Source organism: Lutra lutra, chromosome 3 (assembly GCF_902655055.1).
Source record: "Lutra lutra chromosome 3, mLutLut1.2, whole genome shotgun sequence".
Classification (NCBI taxonomy): Eukaryota; Metazoa; Chordata; class Mammalia; order Carnivora; family Mustelidae; genus Lutra; species Lutra lutra.
In genome coordinates, this window is record NC_062280.1 from 121,398,858 (window position 1) to 121,421,947 (window position 23,090).

A 23,090-nucleotide genomic window follows, 5' to 3' on the forward strand; every position below is an offset into this window, starting at 1 on the left:
CTTTAAACTATGAAAAAGCTTTAGGTTAGTCTGCTGGAGACGACAAGGCAGCTTCCCAATGTGGCAGTTCGTGTCAGGAGAAGCAAAGGTCATTAAAAAAGCCCTAACATCAGCAGGCGTGACGTAACTGACGGGAATATCTGCATCTATAAGACAGTGGTATAGATTAGCGGTTTCATCACAGTTATAAACCAAGTTGAAACCGATTTCTAAAAGTAGGTGTTTCAGTCTGTAGACATTCTCCGCTACGGTCTTGCGGGTCGTGATGTTGTAATCTGCATTTTTAAGGTGTTGTAATTCATCCTGTAATAAGTTGTCAAAAAATGGTCTGGTTTTATTTGAAGTAGACATATTAATCCAAGTAATTATAACTGCAGAGTGTAAATCCGAGCCGTCAATATTTGGAGCCCTCACAACAGGGAGAAGACGTTTCATGTCTTCATGAATGCAACTGTAAAGGGCTTTCACTAGACAATGTAAGTCTGGCTGTAGGTCAAGCCTGTTAACTGGGAAAAATGATAAAAACTTCTTTAAAGTATCCTTTACAACATGAATAGGTGTGTTCTGTAAAACTGATAATGTTGGGTCAGAACCAGGGAAATAGCGCTTTTTCAGCTGGATCAGTAATTCAACGTATGCAGGTGCTATTAATGCTGTCATTAAACTGTTGTTCCAGTCACTGCGAACACCAACTCCGTTATCATCCCGCCACAGATTTCTCCTGGCTGAATCCAGAGCAAAGTGGCCGTTCACATGAAAAGGTAATCCTGTCTCTAAAGAGAGAGGCAAGAAACAGAAGGCCCTGTGGGGTTTTTTATAGTTGTGAGTAATGCAGGCAGCTACTCCACCACGTGGGAAGAGAGTGATATCCTGGTTCTTGTGAGCGGATATAACACTCTTAGACACTTTTTCCATACTTGAAAAGCCCGACCTATTACAAATGAGCCATGTAGTAAGATTTCCTTCGGAGTCTTCGGTATCCATAGTATAGGTTATCTGTTGAACTGGTATGTCTTTGAGCTGTCTCTTTTTAGTAACGCTATCAATGACAGATGCATGAAACTGCTTCCTTTTCAATCTGTCCCCGTCAGTGATCTTGCCCTTTACAGAATACAGCACGTTCAGAGCTCCAGTACCTTTATCTATTTCACAAATAGAAATCTTTTCCATGTGGTTAAGAAACATTAAAAGTTCTGCCCCATCTGACCGCAGCTTGTCCAAAAGATTCTGGACCATTCTGTCTGATGACGGAACTGAAGAAATTTCTGAAACCTTTGCCATTTCTGCATTACGAAGAGGAAATCTAAACATTGTGCAATTATCTAATTTGAAGTGGGTTCCCAGATAAAGATCCAGTACATCCGAGAACTGTGTCCGAAAATCTGCATCCAAATCTCTGAACATGCGTCCAGGACTGACAGATGTGGCTCCTGGTGCATATCTGGCATGAGGATCAAAAATACACAGGATGTCATTGCCAGAAATGAAAGACGGGCAGTCTGTAATATGATACACAGAATTGAACCCTATCCCGTACTGTCCAGTTTTACAAGGATTTCCTTCTTTGGTGCCTTTTCCAAGATTCTGAATTCCTCTGACATCATCTTCTGTAAAAGGCTGGTTATTGTACACACAAAGTGCTGGCCCTTGCAGTGGGGCCCACTTATCATCAAATATTCTATCGACCGGATGCTGTCTGGGGTCAAACACAAAACAGATTTCTGTGGCCTTTGCATCATCAGCATTTTGAAGAAGTTCCTTCAACATTTCCTTTTCTGAAGGATAGGCATTAAGGATACTCTTAATTCTGCTGGTTAGTTTTTCTTTCTGCCCAAATTCCGTGCCAAGCGTGGTAAAACAGATGTTGGATGCATACCGCTCTAAGGCTTTATGTCGCTTTGGGACTGCTCCGAGCTTTACAGCTACTTCCCTGGGGATATCAGCATGACAGTATTTCACAGTGGTGTCCTTGACTTTTATCCAGGGACAATCGTTGTAGCATAAAGATTTAGCAGGGAGAAGCTTCAGATTAGTATCTGGCAGTAATATCTTGCCATAATTTTTCTCACAAAATTCTTGTTTCTTTTCTCTAATGAGACTCCATATTCCTTCACTAATTATTCGCCGGCAAAGCTGAAAACTCTCTTCTGTAATTTGCTTTGTTCCCTTCTCTTGATCGATAGATTCCAAAACAAGGGCAAAATCTTCAACAGTAAATGACTGCCTCACACCCACACTTTCAAAAAGCTCACGGAAATTATTTTTGTACTTATTAGGCAGCTGATAAAGGTATGGTGCCGCTTCAAAATTCAAATGAAAAGAAACTTTCTCTGAATCAACATACGCATTCTCAACGAGAATGAAGCTAAAGGGTTTCAACTTTTCAACAATTGATAATTTGATGATTTCATTTTGCATCATTGCATCATGAAGGTATTTGTAGCAGGCATTGGTGATGTTCTCCTGGTACAGTGTAATTCCGTCATCAACTGATTTTGCAACTTCTTTCAATTGGTTCACAACCAGATCAACTGTTGGCTTCCTTAGCAGCCCCAAAAACTCCTTAACGGCCAATGACACTGAACCACAGCCTCTGAAGGAATGTGAGCTTTCATTCAGAATTGGTTGCAAGAGACAAACTATATCCTGATGCTCGGCCGTATAAAGGTCAGTTGCCGCAAACATGGTCTCAGGTTTAAAACTGTTACCTTTCCAGTCCAAAGAAAATCCTGCTGGTTTTGTTAGAAATGGAAGGAAAGGGATTGTCTGATATTTTACAGCAAAATCCTTTGCTCTAGGGTCCCTTATTTTTAGTTTTTCATCAATGAGACTTAACAGGATACTACTTCTTAGACAAGCAGCAGCATGATCACTTTTATTAATTTCAGCCACAGACTGTGCCCGTTCCAGCATGTCATCCCATAAAATGTCATCCTTTGCCATGCCTAATTGAACCAGCTTAATCAAAATAATAGGATTAAGATAATCCTGAGTAGAACCATAAGGAAACCGTCCATCTTTAGTATCAAATAACTTTGCAACTCGTCCTTCTGGGTGGATTAATCTTGATGGTAAAACCAAAGGATGCCCCTCCAAAGAGCAAGGGATACAGGGAGTAACACGAAGAATTCCCGAGAATTCATCAATTTTTTCATTTAGAACAAAATTCATTAAAGGATCTCTGAGTTCTGCTTCAATTTCTTGAATATTTGGGAAAAACACTTCTGAAAAAAACTGCTTCTCCGAAAATGTATTTTCAAGCAGTATCTGTTTGCAGCCAGCTTCTTCAAATCCTGATTTTACTGAAGAAGGAAGTTCAACAGCACAAAGGTTTTTTGACCCAGTCTTCTTGAGGTACTTCAAAAATATCTTGAAGGCTGCTGGACCAACATCTTTTCTTTTAAGTATAGAATCATCTAGAAATCTCACATTCTTCATGGAAACCCACGTGGATCCATCAGAGAAGACTCTGGTCAATTCTTTCCCTTTTCCGTGAGCTATATCTTCATAAAATCCTTGGCAAATTACAGAAAAATCATCATGAACTAATTCGGGATCAGGCCACACTGAGTAGTAAGTATAATCCATGAGCTCCCCATTAGTGGCCAGGTCACGCAGGACACTGAGTGCCTCCAAGTAAGCTTTCACAATAACGTGCCTCATGAAGGTGGTATTCCATCGTCCTTTTGTGTCCGTCTTCCAGATTTCTTTTCTATTTGAAGTAACAGCAAAACACCCATTGATGTGAACTGGCAATCCTGTTTTGATTCGTAAGGGTAAATAGCAAAATACTTCTCCAACATGTGGTTTCACAGCCCACTTCTGGTCCTGGATTTCAGACAGCAGAACTCCCACGGCCCCACAAGGAACCAACCCTAGTCTGCGTCCACTTTCATTCAGAGAAAACTTGAGAGCCTCTCCTGTGTCCATGCAGGTACATATAAGCCACGTTGTACACTCTACTGTTTTTTGTGGCAGCTCATCTGATGGCTTTTTTGACTGGCCAGACTTAGCCATTTCAAAGAGAGCAGTTAGGTCGTCATCTGGACCTCTGAAAAGTGGCGACTGCAAATCAGCAATTCTTCTGAACACGTGGTGAAATTCTTCAACTGTGATCTGAAGAATGCAAGATGACTTTGGCGCATCAGCAGGAGGCTTTTTATTACTGCTGCTGCAAGCCTTCATGAGCCTAGCAGCTTCTTTTAAAACACTTAAGACAGGGGCGCTCAATGCTTTGGAAGAGCAGGCGGTTTTTCTGATTATGACTGTATCTTGTGCCAAGCTGGGATTGGTCTCCTCAATTTTCAAGTACTTCAAATACATTGAGTTCACACTCTGAGTGAAAATGATAAGCCGGTGTCCACAGAGACTAAATTCATCCACAAGAGAGTAAATATCTGCTGTATTGTAGCAGGTACTACTAACTTCACTCACTTTTGCTTCCTGTTGAGTTCTAAAGGACAGTCGGAAAAGAGTTCCATTGTAGCTGTAAGGTGCTTCTACAGTCAAAGGTAACTGACAGCCAAAAACATCTATAAATGGCTTGAACTGATTAGGAAATTTCCTTAGTCTTTTCTGTTGTTTACTCCAATTAATTTTGATCCCAGGATTAGATTTGTCTTTAATGTGTTTACTGATGTGGTTTATGTTTGGATCGAACATTATCATGAATTCTCGACTCATGATGATGGGAATGTCAGTGATATGGTACACGGAATTAAATCCAAGACCAAATTTTCCAACTTTGTCAACCTCTTCCCTCTTTAAAGATTCTCCTAGCCTAGTGATGTTCACAAAATCTGAATCTGAGAACTGAGAATTATTGAATGACCACAGAGCAGGTCCATGGCAAGCTGCCATGCCTGGGTCCAGCAGATTCTCTCGAATGTCCATATTTCTTCGCATATCAATCATGAAACTACATTCTGTTGCATTTGCATCATCAGCATTTTGAAGCAGTTCTTTAAAAATATCTGACACTGAAGGGTATTCTTCCAGAATATTTTTAATTCTTACAGTAAGTGGTTCCCTTTGCCCTGACTGCTCAAATCCCATGTTTTCAGGATTGATCAGTCTTGTGCTAAGGCATGGAACTTTCAGCCATTCTGCAGTTTTCATGGGTATGTCCTCATGCACCAGAATAATTGGTTCCACTGAATCTTCCAGTAAGTCATTGAGGTCATCAACTTTGATGTCACAATAACAGCACTCATGAATTGGCTTCATGATAAGTTTAGAAGGATTTTTGCTATGATGTATTGGAACCGGCGTGTTGGGGCTTGCTGGAATCTGATTGCTGTAAAGCCATCTGATGATATTCAACATAAGGTGAAGGTTTTGTTTGCTTTCTTGATCGCTGAGATCTTGGTCACTTTTGAGATACACCTTCTGAATGACCATGGAAATATGATCTGATGTCAACTCCTCTATTGAACCACAGACCTTAAACAGTTGATGGAATTTTGCCATGGTTTTAGGCACACTATGCAAATAAGGCTGAAGGTCAAGATCATGAAATGGTTTTATCACTGCTTGGGCAAGGGGACAAAATTTTTTGCCAGTCCAAACCCATGGAAATTTTAAGGCTCTGAAAGCATCCTTCCCTTCATTTAAATGGTCATGCATGAATCCATAAATTTCAAGCAAAATATGTTGAAATTGATAGTAGTCTTCATCACTAAAGGTTTTCGAAGTATACCAATCAACAACAATTTTAAAATGTTTTAAGACAGCACTGATGCTAGGTTTGGTGAAAATCCCTAAGGCTTTCTCCAAGTTGATATGGACACTCTCAACAAGGGGAAGTGACGAGCCAACCAGAATCGCATGGGCTCCATCGCACATATCTGGTGGGGCACAAAGGTTACAGACGTCTCCCTTCCAGACTAAAGAGCCTGGGTAGTTTGGTGGCCTTTCCTTGCAAGCTGGAACCCATTTTATTTTCTTCAGGGTCATCTTTCCTTCAGACGACTGCAACAGCGTGTGATTCTTGTTTAAAACCAGTAAGAGTGTTTTGGCTTTCTTTAGAAGAACATCCTGATTTGGACAAGAACTGACCTGTAAGGCTTCAATTTTTTTTGCTACTTGCACAACATCATTCTCTTTGAGACTGGCTTCGTTTTTCAGACCAATCTGTCTTAAAGAGTGAAGAATATCTGGTGAGGTAAAAACTGAAGGTGGGAAGCAGGTTTCTTCTTCACTGTAAAAGAGATCCTTTAGTACTTCTATATCAGGATCAAAGAGTTCACCGGCTGACACCATCTGTTCCTGGGAAATCTGAATGAATTTCAATGGCATTAACCAATCAAGCACATTCAGATTCTCATTCTTAAGAGAGGACAGATTCTCAAGGGTCCATAACATAAGGTGTGTTACCTCATCGTGTGAATAAAATGCATTTTCAATGTCTTTTAAAATGAGTTTTAAGCAATTAGTGGTCTTTAACTTCTCTATTTTCAACATGTTTGCCAAGCGAATAGTAGCTTCATCGCTACTGTCTATTACGGAAATAGAGAGTCGAAGATCTGGCAGAAGTTTGGCCGTATGGTGCAAGACCTTACAGCCTTTTAGTTTTGTGTAAGAGGAAAGTCCCTGATCAGATAAATGGTTAATTCGCTTGAATATTGGCAATTCCTGAATTATTCTTTTCTCTTTTTCACTGATATCAGTTAAACTAGCTAAAAACTTCCTCAGAGCATCTTTGTGTGTGGGAAGCAACGAAGCTATCTGATTACACAATTTCTGCAACGGCATCTTCTCCATTATCTGCAGAACAGCACTCGGTAATGGTGAGTGAATGTATTTTTTAATAAGTGGATGCTGTATGGAGGCATCTAATTTTTTAAGGACAATCCCTCCAAGTTTTTGTACAATGTCTGCTAAAAATTCAGGAAGCTGTGCTTCAGATTCATCATCTAAAATGACTAATGATGGAATCCTGAGTCTAATGAGTTCCACACATGTCTGACCTTCTTCTAGTGTAGTTCTGGGGATAAGTGGCATCTCATCAAATAAAGTCAAATCTTCTGAAAAATGTATATAGAGATTCTTCCAAACCATTTTAAGCCATGCAACAGATGGGTGATTTTTGTCTTCATCAAATGGATACCACTGAACAATCAATTCTCTGCCAGGCCAGAATGTATTCATTACTTCTTTGATAAGACGTGCAAATCGTTCTGGATTTAGAAGCTGCAGCTGAGTACATGGTCTTCCTGTAAATCACATACAGAAATGTTATAAATAGATATAACTCTACTATAACTTATTTAGCTTTCTATTCTTGCAGACTAGATAGTACTATGAAGCCATTTTTAGGTTTAAGTACACTGTAAAAAATGTAAACATTCAGCATACCTGGGCTAAAATAATATTTACATAATGACAGAGAATCTACATATACACTTATATTTACAATGACTCATGGGAGAAAAAATTCTCTTTGGAAAGTGCTTATTTTAAGTAAATATTTAAAATGCATTTGCATGTATTTTAAAAAATTATCCTATGCTGTTCTACAAATGGAATCAACATGGAAAGTAATTTTTAGTGGTTATCTGTCCACAAATAAAAGCATGAAAGAAAATGTGGCTAAAGCTTAACTAAGTACCATTCTATTTAAGGGTAAGTGATTTATAAGCAAACCCAGTATGTATTTCCTTTCTTCGTGTGTCCAGGAAGGAAACATGGCTGCACAGGATGACAGAGGGGCATGAGACAGGAGTCCCTGTCTCGGATGCCCAACACTCTCTGAAGCCAAGGCAGCGATGACACTTACAGACTTTCCTTCCACTCACTAAAACCTGATATGTAAGGTTGGTGTCAATCTTTCTGGGACCTGAATTCTCTCTGGAAAAAGGATGGGGATGAAGTTCGGGTTCCAAGACTGCTCCATTTACACGCCCAAGCAGGGACGATATTCACAGATTTTCCAAATAAGCTTTTACCTGGCTACTTATTACTTACTTATTAAAGTGTGCTCTTCAGAGCCCTGGGCTTTTGCAGAAACGCCTTGGAGACAAGGAATGGGAGCAGCTGGGGTCTGCTGCGAAGGCAGGGCTTGTCCCCCATCAAGCTGCTCTACTTCTAGATGTTTTATAAGTGAGGAGACTAGTAAGATTTTGTCCAGGGGAAAACATTTTTGCTGATTCTTAACCACTGGTCCAGAAAATAACACTATTTCTAAGTGCATTTTGTGTTTCAGAGTATTTAAAATACCAATAGGAAAAGATTTTTCAAATAGGTCTGTGTTAGCCCATATAGAGAAATAAAAAGCATCTCAAATTCAATCTTATGGAAAACTAACAATTTTCTTCCCATGTACATATAATTTCTAGACTCTTAAAAGACTATTTTAAAAAGTTATAAAAGAGGGTCTCAAGCCCTTTGAAACTTTGGTACATCACTATTTTTTAACCAAGAGAAGACATCCCTATTTCAGATTCTTACACATCGGGAAGATGACTCTACCTCCTACTAAGAAAATTATCTTTCATGCTACAGTAAGACATTTTTATATTACTGCTACAGAAATTTAAGCAAGGGTACATTTTTGCAACTTTTGGAAGATGTCAATCCCCAAATTCTGAATATTCTCAGTTTCTACATGTGTGATTTATGGTAAATCAACTAGTAGCATTTAAGAAATCAAAAAATCTTGTCAATAGTCTGACTAGTACATTCTCCTTGACCTATGAATTCCATTAAAATATAATTTTTATAATTAAGTTTTAGTAACAATGTTCTAAAAAAAATGCTTACTGAATTGAATTAGTAGAATTATCCAAATCATAAGTAAGGCAAGGATTTAACACCAAAGATACAAAAAAGAGTTAGAAATTAAAATTCAGAACACTATGAAAACAAAACATTAAATGTACACCACACTGTGCTGTACGTTAATAACTGCCACAAGACGTGCATTTGGTAGATGACACTGTCTAGTATCCTCGTGTGAAACCAGCAATTCATAAAACTACACCCACCTTCAGGAAAAAGGGCTAATATTACTGTATAAATAAAATACCAAGAAAACACCCACACCACATATAACATGCAACTAACACACCAGTCATGCTCAACTGAAAAAAACATAAGGGAAAGTAAAGGAGAGAGAAAATGAAATTAAGACAAATTCTAAGTACTTATATGGGTTTAATCTGAAGTCCTGATTGCTATGTAGTTTTGTATTTAAGCCTTTAGCTAAAGAAGAAATGTTAACACAGAAAAGTCGTCACGTCTTAGGCCACAAAATCTCAGTCCTGAATGCTTTTGCTGACTTGGGGCTCAGTACACTTGACCAGACTCCTTTGGAGTCACAACTGCTGACTCTGGGCATCCAAGGCTGTGAGCACAGCAACAGCTCTTTCTACTTTTCTTGTACAAAAACGGGCAGTGGCAGCTTTGATGACTGATGAGTTCTAACTACACTCCACTGTGTAGAGTGAGCCAAATCTCTTTGTAAAATACACATGTGACAGAGAGCAAGTCCATTCAATGGTAAGCTACAGATGAGTCAAATCTTCCAAGAAACAGAAAGAAAGATGGGAAAAGAAAGGAACCAATGAAGGAAAGGAAAGCGCATGTCTGCCTGCCAAGCACTCCATCCGGCACCAGGCAGCTCTAGGAGCAGCACTGAGAGAGGGGGACCATGGGGGCCCAGTGGGAACGTCCACTCTAATGTGGAGCCTGCCAATGTGGTTCAAAAATCCACTGGTGGCCAAATTTCTTTTCAAGAAGTCCACACTGGCATTCTGCCCCTTCAAGGTATCCTAGTGTTCATCTAGAAAAGGTGCCACCCGACAACAGGAGAGGTCATTGCCATTACCAGGAGCGTCCCTAAGGCACAGGATAACTACACAACCTACTCCTACCACCATTTTGTTTTCTTCTTTGATTATACCTTACAAATACAGGATATATTAGGGTTTAGAAATATATAGTAAAAATAGCTGTGGATGACAAGCCACTTACAAGCTAGAAACCAAATTTAATATTAATAGGAATCATCAATATAACAATGACTTGGTTTCTCAATTGAGTATGGGTACAGCTTACTACAAAGAATCGACTGACTTCAAAAAATAACATTTACCATAAAAACAATGTCCATTAAGCAAATATTGCATCCTCTTATTTTCCAAGTGAAACATGAACTGGGGGAAAATAATACCAGCTGAGTCAAAATATTTTTATTAAAAAAAAAAAAGTCAGTAAAATGACACACTAGGCAAGGTAAGAACAATCAGCCGACTGTTCCAAATGAAAGCTGTGTTAGCCACTTTACTTTCCTCAGTGTGCCAAGTAGAGGGATGCTCTCCCATCCCAGCCACCATGGTAAGCCAGTCACCGCTGTGGGTACCAGAAAGACTCCTCCCTTTGCCATCACAGATCCCAGAACTTGGTCCCTCTACACTTTCTAATCTCAATATTTGTGTATATCACTTAAAAGAGGTGTGTTCATTCACACTTTCCCATTAAAAACCACAGCTTAAAATACAAATTTCGGCAGAATTCTTTGAGACCAAATGTTCTATGAAATGTTTTCAAATCATTTAAATATGGTTTTATTGTGGTATGTACAACAACCACCTATAAACCTATATTGGTACAGTTTCCTCTCTCCTTTAAATAGTTATCAGCACCGGGGCTGGGGGGGGAATGTTAACATAACCTCTAGCTACTTCAGTAAATGAAAAAAACAAGATTCAAAGAATCAAATGAACAAAAATATCAGGCTATAAATAAACACAACATTTAGTCAGTTACCATACCTGAATATCCCCAGAGAAGTTGTTGTGCTAGAATATAATTAAATCCAATCTTAGAAAAAGCCAGAACTGTCACAATTTCACATGACGGCTACAGAAATTATTCTACATCTTAAGATAGCACCATCTATGGAATCTTACACATCATTATAAAAAGAAAAGCCATAAACAAAATTCCAAATATAGCAGAATATACATTTAAGATTTAAAAATGTATTTCAATGCAAGTTAAATCCAAACTACATAATGGGTAGGAAATCTTAGCTCAGAAAGAAAGCAAAGAAGAATACAAACTTTGTATGTATAAATTACATCTCAACAGCATAAATAATGTAATTTGATAAGCTCCCAGTGTGCTTTTTGTACAGATGATTACCATGTGATATTCAGATATTCCAGATAAGAATTAAGAAAGGGAAGGGTGCCTGGATGGCTCAGTCAGTTTTGTATCTGACTCCTGATTTCAGCTCAAGTCATGATCTCAGGGTCTTGAGACTGAGCCCCACATTGGGCCCCATGCTGAGTGTGGAGCCTGCTTCAGATTCTCTCTCCCCTCCCACTACCCTTCTCACCTGCCTCTTAAAAAAAAAAAAAAATTAAGAAAGGGAAGACATCTAATTTACAGAGTAAATCACTCCGTAAATCAGAGTATCTCTACAAAGTACACAATTTTTGGAGTATTTCCATAAAGTAGTATAATTCAGACTCTATGACAAAGAAAAGGAGGTTTTCTCACATACTTCTACTGCTTGCTTATAGTAACCACCAATAATTTCAACCATCAAAGAATCCTATATGGCCATCTAACCCCTCCTCTGCCTGAAGCAAGCTCTTTGCTCAAGTACACCTCCACAGCTCTGTGCCATGTTCGTATACTTGGGTATATTAGGCTATACCTGGCAGCTAACACAGAGCCCAAGCTCTTATCAAAGGAACTTAAGCTCTTCTAATCTGAACATTCTTTCAATTACTTTACAGGCATTCTGTCCGTCAATGGTGACTGCTAGAGACAGAGAAATAAACATAATACATGACCTCAGACCATGTCTTATAGTCTAATGGGGAAGACGGGTATTAGATAAATTATCATAAATGACTAAACAGGTATACGTGTGGGGCACAAGTGCTACAAGAACTCAGTGTGCCATGAGGACACATGGGCCATGAGACAAATGAGCATGAGAGAGTGAGATGGGGGACAAAGGAAACCATGTTTCCTTAGGGAGGAAACTACACCTTAGGGAGGAAAAGAACAGGCCATCTCCCATATATGAGAAGGATCAAGGGAGACTATAAAAGAGATTATTAATAATAATCACAATAAAAGCAAATATTGATATAATGTTTCCACGTACTGGATTCCAGGCATCTTTATAACACCCAGAAATGAAGCCATATAGTGAAGGGCCTTGTAAGAAATACTAAGGATTTTGGCCTTAGTTCCAAGGAAAAAAGGGAAGCCTTTGAAAGATCTTCAGATAAAGAGTGGGAAAATATTTTAGAAAGATTAAGTAGCAGTACTATTGCTGTGTTAACTAAAGAAGCAAGAACGGATGAGGGAAGACTTCCACGATTATTCCCGTAGTCCAGGTGAGACGGAATGGCCGCCTGAAGGAGGATGAGGGTGTGGGTGGAAGACACCCCACGACAGGTCCCTCTGTCCAACAGATGGTTGTGAATGTAGTAACCCAGAATATCCTCATGGAACAAATCCTGCACCACAATCTTTGGAATATTGCTCATCTATACACCTGAGGCTGGCACCTGAAATTGTCACTTCTTCTGAAGACTTCTACATACACCTATGAGACCGTCTCAGCAATGAATACCGTAAATCATCACAAAGTAGTGTCAAAGTGGACAGGTGAATACGCCGCCCCTCCACCATGATGTTTGCAGCCTTTCCCCAGAAAGTCTGAGACAGAAGACGTGCCAGCTCCTCTGCGAGGTGCCCCGACCCGCCACCCATTCCTCATACTGACTCTATTCTCAGGATTTGACAGAGGACACATCCCATTGAAGGGCAGTATTATTTACGTTGATGTCCCCACTAGACTGTGAGCTCCTTCGCTTTTATTCTTCACATTATCTCCCTCTAGCACAATGCCTAGTACACAGGGGAAATTCAGAAAAATGTTTACTGGGAGTCTTTGGTCATGAAACAGAGCAAGGCATGAGGCCACATGTAATAAGGAAATATTAAAAATACTTCAAATATAAATAGGATCGTGGTGCTAACCTATCAAGCACTCCTATCATTTGTCTGATTTAACTGTTTTTTTTCTGTTTGTTTCCTCCAAAACCCATCTATCCTCTCTTCTAACTATTCCCCAAATTCTGACAGTCAAGCATTTACTCAAGTAACTTAACCTTCAAATAACTCAAATGAAGAGGACAATATACACCCGATTATCTCACGATTATGGAGAGCAGATAAGAGGACAGAAGATACTCATCTGAAAAGTTAACAGTAAATCACAGGCACAATCCCAGGGACTTATTTGCCTTTCCATCTTTGTGCCCCTGTCCCACAACACCATCCCCAGCCCAGCACTTGGAAGCAGGAACATGTCCAGCCAGACGTGTCAAGCAGGCACTGGAAATACAAAAACAAAATAAGCGATGGTTCCTGCCCTCAAGGACTTTATAGTCTAGCAGAGTAAAATTATGACCATGATAAGGCCGAGAAGACTGAGCTCCCTGAGCAAAGCAGAGGCAGCCACCTCAGAGGTGCAGGGCAGGGGTGGGTGCAGAGAAGCCTCCTCTTGGAAGACACGTGTGGGCTGAAGCGTAAAGGATGAATACCAGTCTGAGCGGCAAAGTGGAGGACAGAGAGAGTGTTTTAAGCAAAGGAACACCACGTACAAAAATACAGACATGAGAAAACTTCCATTCAGGTAAGAACAATTACCAAGCACCCACCTTGAAGCAGCTGCTGTGCTACACGGTGGTGACAAGTGTGTCTGCTCTTGTGAGATGGATGGAGCAGTAAGTTTATCAATCTACAAATGCTCGGGATGGCGAGAATAGGAGGGGGACACGGAATGAACCGAAGCCAAAGAGATGGTGAGTTCACAGTCACAGAAAGCCGTGTCACCCACAGGAACACCACCAGGTTTAACCTGAGAGAAATCAGTGTCCACTGAGAATGCCAAGCAGGGGCGGGATATGATCGGAGAGCAAGCACTGGAGTGAGCGAATCTGTGAGGGGGCCCTACACTATGACGGACGCAGTACGGAAAGCGAGAGCCTAATGCAGAGAGCTGGGAAGGAGGGGGAACAGACTTAAGGAGAGAATAAGGACTCAAGTCACGAAAATGTTGATTTCGAGACACTTACAGAACTCCCAAATGCAAAATGATAATAGCAGCCATTTCATCAGTGACCTTATGTGCCTGGTACCGTGCTGAACCGAGCATATTATGTATGCATCATGTGATCACCAAAGTAATGACCACGGCAACACTACGACATCGCTTTTTGATAACCTGCCCCCCTGCAACACTGCAAAACTGGATAAAACTCAGGAAGTTGTGACTGCCTGCCATCCTTGACTCAACCCTTACTCTCATTTCTCTAACCTTATAATAAAGTAATCTTGCACTGGATATCACCAAAACTTGAGAGCCTCCGACAGACTGTCATGGAAGGATGTTCCTATATTACCTTGTTACTGACTGGGAAACAAAGGCTCAGAGAGGTTGGCTAATTTGTCCAGAGTCACACAATGAAGGAGTTGGGTATGAACCAAGATCTGTATCCAGACATGTAACCATTACAGCACACTGCCCATCTTGACACTGGGGTGGCAAAAGATGATGGGGCGGTTCTTCCATAGGGATGGCAGCAGGTGCCTGGGCTGGGTAGGGATATTCAAAGAAAGTGAGAGCAAGATGGAAGAGGTGCGTGAGAGCTCCTATACTAGCCCATATTCGGGGATAAACTCAGGAAAAGGAATTCATAAATAATTCTGGGAAGCAGGCAAAGAAACATAAGGACACCAAAAGAGAATAGTGCCATAAAAACCAAGGTGTTCCGAAAGGGCATGAGCAACAACATCTAAACTTCAGGGAGATCAGATAAAACAACAAAGAAGGCCACTGGACTTAACAATAAAAAAGTCATTAACTGGTGACGTCAGCCAGGCAATTTTACTGGAAATCTAGCAGAAACAAAGATTTGTTTGCAATGATAATAGGTGATGAGGAGGCAGACCATAAGCATATCCTACGCTTTCTAAAAGCCGGACCAGGAACAAATGCAAGAGGAATCAAAGTCAAGTTTGTTCTGTTTTTCCAAAAAAGGGGAAAACTGAAATTATGTTTAAAGCTAACAGTAAAGGGGCAGTAGAGGCAAACAATGAAAATACAAGCAATTACTCAGTATTTAGCTCAGGATCCTAAATGCAATACAAGTAAAACTATGAAATAATAAGACAGATTTAATCCTAGGAATGAAATTAGAGAAGTACCCACTGCAGAGAAAAAAAACACATTTCAATTCTAGGCAGCAGAACTTTCAAACCTGGGCAATCAGTTGTTACTGATAATCAGTAAACAGAAGTCTACAGCGTTCTGTCAGCAAAACAGCCACATATTCATCATTGAGAGCAAAAGAAAGATAAAATAATAAATAAAACATCATGTTGTGTATGTATGATGTTCCCTATCATATGAAGGGAGCTTCCAGGGTAATACACCTAGAGGTAAACGACACACAGGGGCATCTCTTCTCCCACACTCACTAATGCCCTCCATCTGGCCCAGGCCACCAAAACATGGAATAACATATTTGACTGGTCACTTCAGAGAAGATAACATATTTGACTGGTCACTTCAGAGAAGAACCTGCACAAATCCCAAGAAGCTGGGCAGGGGCAGCCGGCACGGGGCAGCTGGGTTCTCCCACACTGCCTATGTCTACACTAGTGAGCTAATCTGAGGGATTCTGGATCAACAGCAGAAGCAAGCTGCCTGCCACCAGCCATGATCTCCAGTACCAGAATTATCAGGACGTCAGGGCAATGTGTCATGTTGATCTACTGGACTTCTCTCTAGGCATCTCTTCACCAACTCATGTCTCAGAAAACCAAAGCAAGGGTGTCACTTACTGGGTCCTCATCAGCCTCCACATCATAATGCTCCCAAAACATTAAAACTGTTTAAGGCAACAAACAAATAACAAAAACTAATTTTGCCTGGAACTAACAGTACAAAAATAATAGGGAAGATGCCCAGGAGGCAGTTACCCATCTCTCATATGGCCAGATAAAATACTGAAAAGGCCAGAGGTCAGGATCACTAAATAATCATGAGAATGGTAGCCTAAACTTAAATTGAGATAAAGAAAAGTAACCTTGAAGACAATTTCTGGGAGAACCGAGCTACACATTATGGGTGACAGAAACAGTCAACCCAACCCATCTATCATACAGTCCAGAAAAATTAACCAAGAACCAGAGACGAAACAGTGCTTATGGTATAATCCCAAAATAACAAATCAGAATCCACAGTAGATGAGAAAATGAAAAGACACACGAAGTAGGAAGACTCAGCTTTATAAAAATGTCAAGTTATCTATGTAAATGCACAAATTTTACTCATTCCTAAAAATGTAACAACAGGTACCCCATCCATCTAAGGCCAGACAAACAAGTTGTGGCCATGCCCTGTGCCACAGGGTATCTGAAAAGTTCTGAGTAAAAGCGGTATTATTCTGCTGGACTTGTACCCTTTGCTCCTGATTTGGTTCTGAATAACTTGTATAACCGGGCTGATTTCCAAATCCATATCCACCTGAGAAACTACCAGCCATTAACAAGAACATTCTCTTCAAAAGCAAGTGTGTGATGTAACACAGGGAGAAAGCAGGATCCAGTCAGACAACATGGATGGATAAGAGTAGTCAAGGACACAGACACACACCACGGTAACTAGCTGAGCTCATCTGTGCTACTGAATGCCAGGATCACCGTGTGAGCGGACGAGACCACAGAAAGCCTGAGGCAGTGTCTGGGTGTGGGCAATCTTCTGGGTTTAGACCTAGGTTTGTTCAGTTTGTAAAACTTCACTGAGCCTACATTTATGGTATGTGTACTTTTCTGTATGTGCATTATATTGCAAAGTAAAGTTTTTATACAAGACTGTAATACAGATTTTGGAAAAATAAAGGATTTCTAAAACTTTGGAGCACAGAACAGCAGAGTTATAGAATCCAAGTTTAGACTCCCAAAAAGGCTACTTTGAAGATAACCATTCTGAGCTAGGTGAATCATCTCGGTAGTAGAAAAATCAACATCCACTTTCTAGCTCACAGTTACAGATCCCTATGGTTAAGAGCACTGCACACTCATCTTCCCTTAGTCTCACCTGGGCTCATTCTTAGTTCGCCTCCCCCATTCCAACTCCTTTCACTTCTATTTAAATGAATAAAGATGTATAATGATTAGCAGCTTTTCCTTTACTCATTATCCTTCAAAAGAGAACAGCATATGCTATAAAAGACACACTACAAAAAATACGCTTTATAACCTTAACTGATGGGATAAATCCAGAATTTTTCAGGCCAGTATCTAACTTAGAAAGAGTTCAGACAATGGTTTTATAAGAGAAAGGATGCTCGCAAAAGTTGAAAGATTCTATTAAACTGAGACCCATGCTGGTCTTTCCCCCAGACTACGCTGTCTTTTCCTACAAAAAATTCTCAATAAAGGACACCCATCCTTTGCCAAGACCTCAAGAGTTCCCTTTCCTGACACTGCCATCAGGCTGCAGTCCCTGGAGCTGAGCCAGAACAGCCACAAAAAACTCTGGAGGACTAGGTGGTATGGGCAACAGAACAAGGCTGGCAGGTGTAAGCCCTGAGCTCCAGGCACACATGACCTTCTGACCTTTGAACCAAACCTCTTTCCCTCCTTCCTCTGTGTGATCCAACCAGTAACAGCTGTGCTCACTACTACACGGGCTACGAGTTATGAGACTGAGGGTTCACATGAGAAAGGAAATGGGAAAGCATTACAAAGCTGTGTAAGGGACACCTGGGTCGCTCAGTCAGTTAAGCGTCTGCCTTCAGCTCAGATCATGATCCCAGCAACCTGGGATCAAGTCCCATATTGGGCACCTTGCTCAGCGGGGAGCCTGCATCTCCCTCTGCTTGCTACTCTCCCTACTTGTGCTCTCTCATTCTTCCCCTCTCTGACAAACAAAATATTAAAAAAAAAAAAAAAAAGGCTATATAAGAAATTACCACAAATGGTAATTTATGGTGACAGGAGAGGTTCTGAAATGCAATACCACCCTTAGATTCTTTTATATGTCCAAATCTAGCAACTGAAATGCCTTAAAATATAACAATTACATTAGGTTGAACCATCTGAAATTGTTGACTTATAGGTTTAGAACAGTAACTTTTGGCAATTTCCTACTGGTTCAACTTCACAGAAAACTTATAAAAACTATTTATACTTTTAGCAATAGGCTTATTTAACAACAACAAAAAAAACCTAAGCAACTATAATACCTCGGGTTTGGGCAGCTTCCTTTAAAGCAGCTATAAGGTGAGGCTTCAAGTTATCCAAAATGAACCTTCCTTCAAGACCTGGGAAAAGGGACCTAAAAAGTGAAAGAAACACAGCAATTGTAACCTTCTAACAATTCTAAGATAAAAGAAATTCAATTACATAATTTCAAATCAGTTAAATGTACTACTTTATATAAATTATAATGCACATACCAAATCACACTGCAATACTTTTGATCGAATACTATCTAGGCATCCCTTTAAAACACAGTGGCGTCATGCGCCACAGCCAAGTCCAGAATAGTCTAAACATCTTAGAATGAAATTAACTTTATTTTCTGAGATGTCATACACATCCTCATTTATAAAGAGTTCCTTAATGCACTGTTCTCATTAAATTCAATTTCGTCAAAATAACTCATTACCAACTCAATCTTACTTCGTTATTAGTGCTTTAGAACCCTTGTTTTCAGTGTCCTGTTATGAGATATCCAAGAGAAATGACTGCTCGATAACTTTTAGGCTGACCAACATCTGAATGCTTTCTCACTTTAGAATGTAAAAATACACCCTTTCATAGTTTAACAAAGTATTTCTGCGAAAGTCTTCCTGACTATTGCTCTACCCTGACGGCGACTAATGGATTTCACAGTAAAGGACTCTAGATGTACGTGGGGGTTGCGGGGAGGGAACAGCACGGCAGAAGTGTGAGCTCTACCTTGGATAGTCTTCTGAGGTAATATAAATAACATCTTGATCTGATACAGATGAGGAAAAGGGCACAAAATTTCCGTTTTGTAAAGGTAGCAGCTCCAACCCCAGCAGTTCACTGTAGGCTTGGTCAGAAAGCACAAATTCCAGAAGGTGAAGCTTGTCTTGGGCATCACCCGGTTGCGCAGACTTCCTCAGCACCTGCCGCACCCACGCAGGCGTCACCTTCCTCACGGGCTTGGCGCTGGAGGCAGCGAGCTGAACGGCAGCAGCAAGATTGGCGGGTACCTTGACAATCTGCTTCCCTGAGCTCTGGAGGTAGCTGAGCACGGTTTTCGTGTATTCCAAACTTTCGTCCAGTTCTGAGAAGTAGGCCTCCTCCAACTTGACCCAGTGGTTGCTAATGGAATACATGACCGCGCTCTGGAACAGCTCGTTAAACAGAGGCTCCAAAACCGGCTGCCAGTGCACCTTGACTTTGTTCGCATCAGGCCAAAGCTTATAGATGATGTCAACCGACAAGGGAAAATCGGAGCTCCTTTCTGTCTCCAGACGTTTTATGGAATCTAAGATCAGAGTCGCGTATGCTTTAGGGACAACGTTCACAACCAGAAATTCATTCCACAAGGCTGCCGGGTCTCTCCACTGGTCCAGCTCTCGCCACTTGATGCTTCTGCGATTGTCAGTCAGGCCAAAAAACCCGCTGATGTGAACTGGGAGGCCCGTTTTGCTTTCCTCACCCGGCGGCAAAGGAAGAAAGCAGAAGGCTTTTCCTGAGAAATCGGCTGTGGCTCCTTTTTCTTCATCATCTCTTGATAAAGACATGGCTATTCCAATGATTGGGACAAATTTCAATTCATCAGCTAAAGAATCAAGTTTACCACTAATCCCTCGCCCACCCACACTGTTACACACCAGCCAGGAGGTTTTTTGTGCATCCTTAGTACTCTCATCTTCTAAAACTATATTTATATGATATGTTACACAGGTTATGCTATTGCTTGGAATCTTTTTACAATAGTTACTTATAGCAGTTTCCAGAATCTTTACAGAATTGGGCCGCTCGTGCTTCAGGGCCTTATTCTCACTAGCAGTTACCCTAAACACCAGTCTCTCGGTTCCATCGGCCTCTCGGACGTGTAAGGAAACATCCTGCACACTTTTCAGGAAGAGCAGCACTGTGTCTGCATCCGCCCTGAACGAGTCAAACAACTCAAGGACCTTCTGCTTATTATAGAGGTTACTACTAAGCTGGGAAGGTTGTAGGCGAAGAGGGAAACGGAAAAACGTTCCTGGAAAATTGGCATTTACAAACGTTTCCTTGGTGCTTCCAAAAATGCCAGTAAATGGTGCAAACTGGTCTGAAAGTTCACTAATTTCTTTGCTGTCATCTTTGAGATTCCAACACTGGCCTGATTCATGTGGACCAAAAAGCGTTTGGTGAGGGTCTAGCATCCCAATCTGGTCACCACTAAATATGCAAGGAACATCTGTAAAGAAAATTTCGACAGTCATGATCAACTCTGAAATTTAATGCACAATTATAATTACAATGTACAATTACTATCAAAATATTATAAGCGGAAAAGCACAAACCATAAAGTGACTCTAACACAGATTTATCTAAAAACAAACTAAATTTAGCTCAGGAATTTAATTCTCTGAACATGAAATCTAGTGATTTCTCTCTTGATTCAGTAAGTACCAGGCAGAGAAACTTTAGATGATTACTGTGAAAACGTAAGAGAAATCTTCAAACACCTACTACACAATCAACATATGTGAAGGATATTTATACTCAGCCCCCACAGCCACCTGAACCCAATTATACAAAAAGTTACATCCTACACTCAAATACTCATTCCCACCACAGAGTCTCTGAAAGTGGGGGAGGGAAAGGACAATGCAGGTGACTCCCCCACCATGTTACCCAGTGAGCAAAGGCCCCAAGGTACGTCGATAAGCAGCCCCGGGTTCACTACCACCCCGTGCCTCTCATGCTAAGCACACCTCACCACATGGAACCCAAGCACAGTGCCCTGGGAGACACAACAGCAACCAAACAGAAACCAACAGCAACTGTTTCACCTGTTTCTCAACCACAGACAATACTATTTCGACAGAGGCAGAAAAACTAGGCACAACAGATGCTCTGTACTTAGAGAAATTCTTCACCGCAGTGCCTTTCTACGGACTTCCTGAGAGTAATTTTCACATGGTCTGCCTCACCTGCTGACTTTCGCACCTAACCTTCATGCAAGATGCACCTTCATATTTACAGTCATCAACAGCAGCCTGTGCTGTCACAACCACAGCCTCCTAAACTTCCAGGTATTTTAAGTAGGAAATGAGAGGTCCACCAACCCAGCTGCTAAATCCATCAACAATGCGGTGGGATGGCACTCCCGTCTGCACTCCCTTTACAACACGTCTGCACTCCAGTTACGAAAATTATGTTAGAGATTCCGGATAGTTGTAAAGCATAATACATGACCTTTGCAAATCCTCAGATTAGAGCACAGCATTCCAGTTAATGCTGTCCCACAGAGGCATGCTCATTCGTGAACCGTAAACAAACCCACAGTGCTACGCGGATGTGGCAGTCAGCTAGACTCCCCAACTAAACAATTCATTCCTGTAGGACAGTCTCCACACTTATGCGCCGTTTTTAAACTTCCACATGTCACAGACCTGAGTGGTAACTCATCAATGGTTGAACACACCAGTGCTAACATTCATGTATAATTGTTACATAACACTGCAAGATGTGATTTAATACATGATTTACGTTCCACAATACATTATAATAATACAAATGCAATAAAAAATAGAAGCTTACAAAACTGGACTACAGTGACCCAACACCCCACTTGCCAAGGGCAGTCCCAATTCAGGCTAGAGGTTTGAGAACGATACCACCCTCTTCTCCTCTAAAGAGCGTTCCAGTGTGAACAAAAAGTTATATGGTTTCCCTAGCTATAGCTACAGCTCTGCTAGCTAACTCAGTCTGCCCTCCTGCAAGTTCAAAATGCAAACAGAGTATGAAACTAAACCAGAGCAAAAGCCAATTCCATTAAAAAAAACTTTTTAGCACAAACTGCAGTAAATCCTGAGAGCTCTGACTCTGGAAGATAGCCATCTACTCTTAGAAATGTCTACACGAAGAGTTTAAAGTACTTCCTATTGTAACCACGAACCAGAATCCTCATATTCTTTCTAGATTCAAAATGTGATTTCAAAGTAATCTTTAAAATACTCAAAGGTTTAAGAAGAGCAAAATTTTTATCAGGAAAATGTTAAGAAATCAGAATCAAAGATCTTCACTTTGTATTCAATTCTACTGAGTGTTACACTTTCCTCTTCAATCTCCTAATATTTAAAAATAGGTGCAAGAAAATCTGTGAAAATCCTTTTGTCTGACTCAAAGATATTCAGTGTAAAATTTTTTAGAGTAGTAACAATTTATGCAGGTATTTTAAGAACTACAGTTCAAACCTCACGTAAAATGACTAAATATATAATATTACACTGAACCCACCAGATCACGGAATTAATTTTCAACATCACATGATGAGGCTCTGGTGTACCAACCATGGTAACTTTAGAAAACATGGATAGGTCACTGGCATACTTCTTACTGCCATCAGAGAATTTGAAAAAGATGGCTTTTAAAAGTACCACCTCCAAAGTTAACTAAATAAATTACAAAATATAGGTTAAAATAATTTTCATGACCATGACCCCAAAACCAAATACTATACCTGTTATATGATAGACAGAATTAAACCCAATTCCGAATCTTCCAACCTTCAGGGGGTCGTCCTTTTTCCTGCTCCTGGCTATTTCCTGAATGCCGTGCCAGTCCTCTGGTGTGAAAACTGCATTGTTGTACACATACAGAGCTGGCCCTGGGTGGTAAAGCACACAAGCAATGTTCAGAAAGAAGTAAGGCATGGCATTCAGGCCTCTGCCAAGAGCTTCTACTACATAAAACTGCTTATTCCATAGGCAGATGGAAAGAAGTGAATGGACAGGGCACCTGGGTGGCTCAGTGGGTTAAGCCTCTGCCTTCAGCTCAGGTCATGATCTCAG

The 23,090-nt window shown here is 40.6% G+C and overlaps 1 protein-coding gene across 1 annotated transcript in view; it reads right to left on the reverse strand.

Moving 5' to 3' along the window:
• Positions 1-23,090, reverse strand: part of SACS (sacsin molecular chaperone) — an 88,653-nt gene that overhangs the window by 5,669 nt on the left and 59,894 nt on the right. The window contains 4 exon segments of the mRNA XM_047722916.1: positions 3-7,214; positions 18,288-18,379; positions 19,006-20,488; positions 22,760-22,906. Coding sequence (XP_047578872.1) covers positions 3-7,214; positions 18,288-18,379; positions 19,006-20,488; positions 22,760-22,906 — 8,934 coding nt within the window.